The sequence below is a fragment of the Atractosteus spatula genome, chromosome 27 (assembly GCF_055471065.1).
Source record: "Atractosteus spatula isolate fAtrSpa1 chromosome 27, fAtrSpa1.hap1, whole genome shotgun sequence".
Taxonomy (NCBI): Eukaryota; Metazoa; Chordata; class Actinopteri; order Semionotiformes; family Lepisosteidae; genus Atractosteus; species Atractosteus spatula.
The window spans coordinates 9,462,677-9,471,748 of record NC_142732.1 but is presented as its reverse complement, the minus strand read 5'-3'; the positions used below and the strand labels follow the sequence as shown (position 1 = coordinate 9,471,748).

The 9,072-nt window shown below is 48.4% G+C and overlaps 1 protein-coding gene across 1 annotated transcript; it reads left to right on the top strand.

Moving 5' to 3' along the window:
• The first annotated feature begins 183 nt into the window (after positions 1-183).
• sdf2 (stromal cell-derived factor 2) lies at positions 184-3,992 on the top strand. The gene is made up of 3 exons (XM_088906926.1): positions 184-413; positions 1,274-1,470; positions 1,624-3,992. The coding sequence occupies exons 1-3, from the start codon at positions 239-241 to the stop codon at positions 1,918-1,920; spliced, it is 669 nt and encodes a 222-aa protein (XP_088763052.1). The 5' UTR covers positions 184-238; the 3' UTR covers positions 1,921-3,992.
• Positions 3,993-9,072: the final 5,080 nt, after the last annotated feature.

The window sequence follows — 9,072 nt, the reverse complement described above, 5'->3', positions numbered from 1 at the left end:
TTGTATGCCATATAGGCTATACAATAAAAAAGTGAAAGAATCTATGCGGATTCGGTTATAGAACACAGGCATGATGAGGACCAACTAGCGAGAAGAAATACGTAATTGTGTAATGGGTACGCCGCCGCAGCAGAGGGCGCTCTGGCAATAGTCGTTGCTCTAGGAACCCCGTGTGCTGGGCACCGACTGTTTGCTGGTGACGTAGGCAGGGCTGAGGAGTGCGGCGCTGGCGGTAGTGATGGGCGATTCGGGTGGTGTCGGTCCGGTCCTGGCGCTCACGCTGCTGTTCTCGTACCTGTGGACCCTCTCGCAGGGCACGGAGCTGAGGTTCGTGACGTGCGGGTCCATCGTGAAGCTGCTGAACGTCAAGCACAACGTCAGGCTGCACTCGCACGATGTCCGATACGGGTCTGGTGAGTACAACTCACGTCCGTTTCTCGCTGCCGATGACAGGGTCCCCCGGGGTGCAGTTTATTAAAACCACAGTAATACTGCAAACGTTTAACTTAACTAAAGCAGGCGGAATTGAACAGCACCATAACACCTAACGCGACGAAACGTACCTCAAAAGTCATGTCTTAGTACTGTAGTGTTGTATTTGACAACGTTTCTAAAAAAACAAATCATGAGACCAGAGCTTAATCATTCATTATGAACACAGTTTTCTTCCTGTGAAGCCCGCATTCCGCCGGCCCCCCAGGTCCCTATGATCAGTTTCTAAAAAGACGTAATGACTTGTGATCAGTTCATTTGTGAACGCAAATCTCAAGACATTCAGCCCTCAATTACTACAGTTGCCGTACTTGAATAAATGACTTCGCACAGCAGATCAGTAACTTCCAGGTCTTCCCAGGTGTTGGAAACAGGTCATGTGTATGAGAGGCTGGACTAGACTAGTGTAGAGGTGCACAACACCGAGCTGATTAGCTCTTTAAATCGAGGATGGGCAACTGCAGTGAACGGGAGTCCTGCAGATTCGACTTCTGCCTTTCACCTATCGACCGACTGACATCAAAGAAAGCACTTCTTTTACAGATCAACAGTAAATGAGTGCGTAATGGAGTGAGGACTCTAGATCTCGACGACACGGGGAGTTCCCCAGCTCTTATTTAAATCAGCCTGCACAGCAGTTGACAGAGATGCGTCTGTTCTTGTTAAATCCCGAGCGCGCATTTGTACGCTTGGCGCACCTGTGTTGCAGCCAAGCGCGCCCGTTCCTGAGGCGCCGAGGGCGCGTCAGCCTGACTGTGCGCTGTGCTCTCCCCTGTGCCAGGGAGCGGCCAGCAGTCGGTGACGGGCGTCACGGCCGTGGAGGACAGCAACAGCTACTGGAGCGTGCGCGGCACGGGCAGCGCGGCGTGCCAGCGCGGCACCCCCGTGCGCTGCGGCCAGACCATCCGGCTGACCCACGTCAACACCGGCCGCAACCTGCACAGCCACCACTTCTCCTCGCCGCTGTCCGCCAACCAGGTGAGTAGACCCGAGTGGGGGCAAGCTGGGAAGGCCCGGGGGTGGTTGAAAGATGGCACCTTTTTTTCGGGCCACGCCGCGACGACCCCCCCTCCGGGGGCCAGCGCCCCAGCTTGTCCCGGGCTGACGGGCGGCTGCGCGCCTGTCTTGCAGGAGGTGAGCGCGTTCGGGGAGGACGGAGAGGGGGACACCCTGGACGAGTGGACGGTGCTGTGCGGGGGGGAGCTGTGGGAGCGCGCGGAGCCCGTGCGCCTCCGCCACGCCGCCACCGAGGGGCTCCTGTCCGTCACGGGCGAGCAGTACGGCCGGCCCATCCACGGGCAGCGCGAGGTCCACGCCATGCGCCAGGCCAGCCAGCACAACTACTGGAGGGCCATGGAGGGCGTCTTCGTGAAGCCCAGCGAGGTCCCGGGCAGGGACGCCAGGAGAACGCTGCACACCGAGTTTTAACTCCTCTGCGCAGGGCTCCGGCTCCACCCCGGTCTGAGCCGTCTCGGGTTTTCACCAGCTCCAGGCTGGAATGGCTAGGAACTTTTATCTGGAGTACGTGTGGACACACATTAGTTCAAATCATTATAAAGGTATTACTTCTGCACAAGTAACACAGGTTCCTGCAATGCAGTGCGAGCTGTCGATTTCCATCCCTGGCTCAGTCTCATTGCCAGGACTTTATGAGAGGGAGGACTGGCTTTTGTATTTCACATCTCCTAGGGGTTTGGGCTGTAAAGGCGCTGGGACCCAGACCCTGATCTTTGGATTGTACGAAAATAGTTTTAAAAGCAGGGAGCGCCACTGGAGCACCATTGCAGGACGGGCCCTGGGATGTGTCCGTCAGGTCTATGGAGAGCTTGTAGTACCGCAATCGGGTCGCACCACTGGTGGGAGGGTTTTGGGGTGCGTCTGCCTGCGCTCACAGTTTGGAGCTAACCCATTGACGACCCACACACGGGGAAGAGAATTGGAAAAAGGAAACTTCAGGGCGAGGCAATAAGCAGACAATCAGACCCAGCTTGTGGATGTCAGATGTACCGGGGGCAAAGGCATTTGTGTTTTTGTTCCTGGAAGAACCTGTTCTTGTTTTTTTGTTTTTTATTTCTTGATTAGAAGTATTGACTTTGCAATTCTCAGTATTAGAAGATGATATCACTTTTTTTGACCATGATACAAGGTTTTGGGTTGATTTACGGATCTATACATCATATTTCCGTGCTGGGATGGCACAGCGGTTAGCATTCAGCCCCCTGGGGTGCTATCTGTGTGGGGTTTGTATGTTTTCCCCTTGTTCTTGTTGGTTTCCTCCCACAGTCCAGAGTTGTACTGGTAGCTTAATTGGCTTCTGGGAGAACTGGCCCAGGTACGAGTGTGTGTATTTGTGTCTGTGGCTGTCTGCCCTGTGATGGACTTTGGACGCCCGTTGCTTGCTGGGATAGGCTCTGGCTCCCTATCGACCCTGAATGGGATGAACTGGTTAGAAAATGGGTGGATGAAACATGTTCCAAAGGCTTTCAGCTGCTAAAGCACACGATACGTCTCTTTTCATAGAAGTAGGGGTATGGGGTGCGATGTGACAGCTGTGTAAGAAATAAAAAGGGTTTAGAAGTTTTTATTTTGCAGTTTTGAAATGTTGTTGTCGTCTTCCCTCTCCTACCTTGTAACTTTCACAATTCATTTATCAGCCATAAATGAACAGTAAGCCCTGCATTAAGCTGTACAGCCCATAGGCATGTTACAGTGGCCCCCACGGGTAACCTTGGATTAGAGTTCTTGTGTTCTCAGCCTCAGTATTAAGAGTGAACGGGAAAAGTGCCATTTGATCAACTGTGACTTGTTTTTCACCCCCAAAAGACATGGAGACATGACAGATGCACCAGCAGGAATATAGAACAATTCATCATCGGGAAACTGCACATTTCCAGTAGTCATCCCAGAAGCACAGGGCACAAGGCCGGACTGCGGCCAGGAATGTGTGCCTGTCCATTGCAGGGCACAGACTCGGACAACTTAAAAGCACTAATTAAGCCAGCAAGCATGGCTAAGGAGGAGTAGGGGGGGGGGGAGGAAGAAACTGAAGTCCCTGGAAAAAAGGCGACCACAAGAAGAACGTGCAAGCTCCACACAGACGTTGTCTGGAATTGAACCCACGACCTAAGAGCAGTGGAGCAGCAGTGCTGACTGTGCCACCCTTGCTGGTAGCCGTTATCTTTTATTTCAAGAAAAGAACAAAAACGGCTTCTACTACCATCCAACCAAAGCAAATATGACGTGCAATAAGGCAGTTCCATTATATGCAGTGTTAACACTAAAGGAGTACGGTTACTTGTCACCAGCAACAGGGTAAATCTGGTTTCACAAAAACGACTTTTAACGTTTGTGAGGTTGTCTTTACTTTTGGAACATGAGAGAATATGAACTGTCAGGTTATTTTCTTTCTTGTTTGATACATATTTGGATTTTCACATTTTTTTTTATAAGAAAGTGTAATGTTCAAAATACCTCAAATAAAGTAATTTACCTTGTAAACCCCACTGTTCATTTCGCAAGCCTGTGGTTTATGAAGTGGAGGCCCTGTTGAAAGCATGAGATCGCACTTTGTAGCCCATGGGTTCTCAATCCACACACACCCGCAGGTTAATGTTGGAGCTCCAGCCCTCAGGTACTCAGTAGAACCCATACTTGTCTTATGAATGGGGTCATTATGACCTGCTGGATTGTTTTTCAGCCCTTTAACATGTATGAGGCCATTGCACTTCATAAGTAACAAAAAAAAATGCAAACGTTTGAGTAGAATATGTTCTTATCACACAATTTATTAGTTCAATTAAGGCTAATGACTCATAATAATAAACTTGATTTTATCTAGTGCCTTTAAAAGTGGATTCTCAAAGCGCTTTACAGAGAAAGAAACGCACAAGGAGAGGAGGCAGCAGGATGACACAGTCGCAATGAGGGTCTGAATACAGAAGGCAGGCAGTTCAATAAAAAGCCCTTCTAAAAAAGGGTTTGATTCTAGTTTTTAAGTACTCTGGGAAGGTGGCTCTGTGATTTCTATAGGGATATAATTCCAGAGCTTTGGGCAGCAGCAGGAGAAGGCCCTGTTACCCATAGAGTGTAGACGGGCTTGGAAGACAGGATTAATTAGAAGGGCGAAGGTTGCGAGGTGGGGAGTAGGATGATGGTAACTCAAACAGGTACTGAAGTGCCAAGCCATGCAGAGCCTTATAGGTGAGCATGAAACTTGACAGGAAGCCAGTGCAGGGACTCCAGGATAGGAGTAATGTGATCAATACACTACACATAATGACTTATTTGTATAGCTAAAATTAAGTCATTCTGCAAACGAATCAATTACTGGCAGCAATTAGTCCTGGTGAATAAAAAGCCCGGTTGGAACAAAAAAGAGCAGACCCAGCAGTACTCCTGCGCTGGGGCTGAGGTCCCCTGTTCTGGTGCTAACGACACAAAAGAGTTCTGTCTTAGCAAGGCATGGAGGCAGGGGCAGCTGTCTGCAAAGCCATTGAGCCGGAAATTGAACAAATTACAAGCCAGTGGAATCAATGTCAAATCCCTTCTCTGCATTGGTAGTAAATGTTGCAAGTTTTCATCTTGTTGAAGTAAAATCAATAGATTATTTAGCACCTTTACATTTTAATCAGAATTAGTCCTGGAACAATAAGCACAACTTAAAACACAGAGAGACCAAGGGAAAGTGAGGGGATTGATGGATAGCTGGGGGATAAAAATCCATTTTCTACTTCAACAGACTTTCCATAAACTGACAGGTCAGCTGAGTCATAACTTGGGATCAGAAAAACGTGTTGAAGAGGGATTTTCTGTTTAGGCGAAAGAAACCTGAATATTGTTCTGGTGTATTTCTGCTCAGACAACATGGTGGGGAGAAGGAGTTCATTCTGACACTGTTCTGAGATACAAGTCTTCATGCCATGCAAAAAAAAAAATGTAATAATAATTTAAGCTCATGATAGGGCTTTAGACTTGTGAGATTTCTGCTGACTAAAAAACTTGTGATCACCTAAGAGCTTCAGGTGACTGGCTTTTAAATCGCTGAATTAAGATTTGGAATTATTTTAAGTCTCCTCTGCTTAAATTGTGAGATAGTAAATGCTTTTCTGTGCATATGTTTGACTGGGACAAATGATCTGTACAAATTTGACAACACACCTCTGTGAGCGTTTTTTCTGGAATGCTTTTAATGGAAGAGACCAGTAGGGGGCTGTATTGAGCCACTTTTCTTTTTGAAGAGGGCTGGGGTGACATTGAGGTGTTCAGCACCTCAGACAAACCGTAGCCAACCGACTGAGAATTTAGAAATTGAACCCCAGAAGTAAAATGCAGAAAAGCGGAATTTGGTTTCTGAGTGTCACTGCCCTGAAAAAGCCATTGAACTAAAGGAAATAATGAATATGCAAAATGAATAGAAGAAATTAAACATGAAGCATCTAGAAAGAGAACTGACACTGGATAGTATTGATTTTATCTTCCTTCATTGTATGTTTTTTACCCAAGGGGAAGGGGCTGTTTGGTTCTGATTTTTGAAGGGTGCAGTCTACATTTTTATATCGCCTCCTGTTTCAGGCCCTGAACAATTGGTTAAATGAGGTCAACATAGGCTTTAACGACTTCAGTTTAGCTAATAGGAGCGTTGCCGAAAAGACCAAGAATCAAAACTGAAGGACTCCTCCTGCACAGAGGAAGGTAATTTATTCATGAAGACTTTCCTGATTTGTCCCTGCGTTTCCAAGCAGTGCCATCTGTAAATGCATTCGTTTGCCAACAGCAAGCCTCCGTCGTGTGTAACTCTGCCGGCGCTCGGTGGCTGTGCAAAGTGGTGCTGACTGATACGTGGGCGATAAACATCTGATCAGTGCCAGCAGTGTGAGGATAAGAGTCTGGGACGTTCTGTCAGAGCCTGACAATTCACTGGCCTTGCGTTTGCACATGTGAGGGAAGGGCTAATCATGACATACTGCGCTGCTCAGGATTTTCTCTGCCAAGCTGGCGTTAAAGAAAGCTTTTGTCAGACTGCGGGTATTTGAATAGCTTCGGCTGACGCTGAAAAAATACACAAAGAAGGAACAGAAAGGCCAGCCCCTAACCCAGGCATACTATACTGTACATGTGATTCTTCTTATCTGCTCCGTTCCAGAATTCTGATACAACCGGCACCTTAATAGCTGCAGCGATCCTGCTAATTACCAGTGGAAGACCTCAGGAGCAGGTTGGAGCTGAATACTGGAATGGAGCTGACTGGTTGAGTGGCCCTGCAAGTTCAAAGGCAGATAGGGCTGGTTAAGAGTCCCCTACTGGCAGATGGAGGTTCAGGAATCAGGGCAGGTGCTCCAGGGTTAGCAAATCTGTGATCGTTTTACTGTGCTGCTCTGCTATCTTATTTTTGTTATTTATGCACTGTCAGTGGTTATTAATGCATCAGTAATCCCAGGCGTTCAGTCCACCCCCTTCTCCATTGTTCTGGGCTGAAATGGGTTGGCGGTGTGCCAGTGTTCACCTTTCTATTCTGACAACAGAGCTGCGATTCCTCTGGCATTTCCCTTTCAAAGGGTCCCGTTGTTTCAGCATCTGCCTGTCCTGCTGTTCTTGTGGAGTTCCTGGGGGGGGGGGGGGGGGTGCAGCACCGGCACTGTTTTAGGGAAATTCAGAGAACATTAATCCAGCGATTTGTGGACCAGGAGGCAGAAGTAGCAGCTCATGCAGTTCAGGGCCTGGAGACCCTGCTGCCACCTCATATCCGGTCCACTGCAGTCCCCTGCTCCAGTCATTCCCTCATACAACCAGCACCTTAATAGCTGCAGTGATCCTGCTGAGCACCAGTGAAAGAACTCAGGAGCAGGTTGAATACTGGAATGGAGCAGACTGGTTGAGTGTCCCTGCCTTAGCCCAGGACTGCATTGCACGTTCAAAGGCAGATACAGCTGGTTAAGAGTCCCCTGCTGGCAGATTAGAGTTTCAGGAGTTAGGGCAGGTGCTCCAAGGTTAGCAAATCTCAGCAGTGTTCTCCAGCTCCAGTCTCTTGGATTGACTCCAGTCATCTAGTACTGATGAGGGTGACACATCGCCAGTTTTCAAAGACAAGGAGCGCTTGTAATTGAATAATTGCTCAACCTCAGCCTGGAGTCGGGAGTGTACTGAACTGGCCTCTCATCTGCACATGGGTAGCCGAGTGGTCAGTTCAGGGTAGGGTCATACCCTCCACCCCAACCCTCCCAAGTCACACCTCTCACCCTTCGCCATGGGCACTCGCACAGTGATGAGAGACAGACCTGGGATCACCTCTCCTCCTGTCTGACACCTGTCCTGAAAATCTGCGAAAACAGACAGATCCTGCCACACTGAAAGCACCACAGTCCCACATTGAACCCAGGAATCAAGGGCTGTGAGTTAGCAGAGCTAGAATAGGCCAAGGAAACAACCATCTTCTTGGAATGCTGGTAATACTGATAATTATCAACTAAATATTTAAAGCTGTGGGTTGTAGTACAATTCTGGCACAGGATTGAAAGCACCAAAGGTCGTTTACTAGCCAGTTAGTTGCCAGAGCTGAAGACCGCGGTGGCCTGTTTGCATATAATGTGGGAGTTATCTGCCTTGGGCGGTCCTTTTATTCTTTTCTTTGGAAAGCTCAGCTTTTATATTTTGGTCTGCTGCAGGCAGGTGCCACCCTCCAAGCAGGTGTCACTAACCCTGGTCCTGGAGAGCCTCAGTCCAGCTGATCTTGAAGGGCACCTGGTTTTAATGATCTGTTGAATCAAAAGAACTCTGGTCCCTGACAGATGAAAAGTACTTGGATTGTAGTCTAAATTACTTCATTGGACAAATTAGCTGTATAATTGACCACAATGGAGCCTTTAGAAATTGGTGATTTAATAGTGACCAGTAAAACCAGCTGGTCCGATGCGGCTCTCTGCTCCATGAGACAGAGACAGACACAGGGTGTGCTGGTTGTGTGCTCTGCTTCAGGGCAACACATGTCTGCTGGATGCTTAATGGGTTTCAGGGCTTTTTTCCAAGACACACATTTATTCAGGCATGGAGCCTTTTCCTTCCTAGTTCCTGAATTATAGATAACATTGGGGGCATATCTGCTTCTTCTTTAATGCAGACCTCCAGAATGCAACCACCTTGTTTTTCATAATCTGTGTTCTTCGGAGCAAACACAGTGGGGTACCCAGACACACTCGCACCAGACATACTGGGGGGTTAATTAGCTTTTGGGAACATCGGCCCTGGTGTGGGTGTTGTTTGTGCCTGTGTGTGCTCTGTGACGGACTGGCGTCCCATCCAGGGTGAACCCCACCTTGTGCCCGCTGCTTGCTGGGCTCGGCTCCGGCTGCCCCATGACCCTACAATTGGATGAAGCGGTTGGAAAATGGCCGGACAGATGAAATTAATTATCCACAAGGCTTTTTAGCTGCAAGGGCACAATACTTCTCTCCTCATAGAAGGTGACAGTTGTGTAAGAAATTAAGTGAAGAGCAGAAAGACTGATCAACAGGACAGCAACACAAACAACTCTCCTCAAGGCACAGAGAGGACTAGATCAGCAAAGCTTGGTGTGAAGGTGGAGAC

Coding starts and splice junctions, on each gene's coding strand:
- sdf2 (XM_088906926.1), top strand. CDS start 239: ATGGGCGATTCGGGTGGTGTCGGTCCGGTCCTGGCGCTCACGCTGCTG. Junction 414..1,273: donor CGATGTCCGATACGGGTCTG/GTGAGTACAACT, acceptor CCCCTGTGCCAG/GGAGCGGCCAGCAGTCGGTG. Junction 1,471..1,623: donor CGCCGCTGTCCGCCAACCAG/GTGAGTAGACCC, acceptor CCTGTCTTGCAG/GAGGTGAGCGCGTTCGGGGA.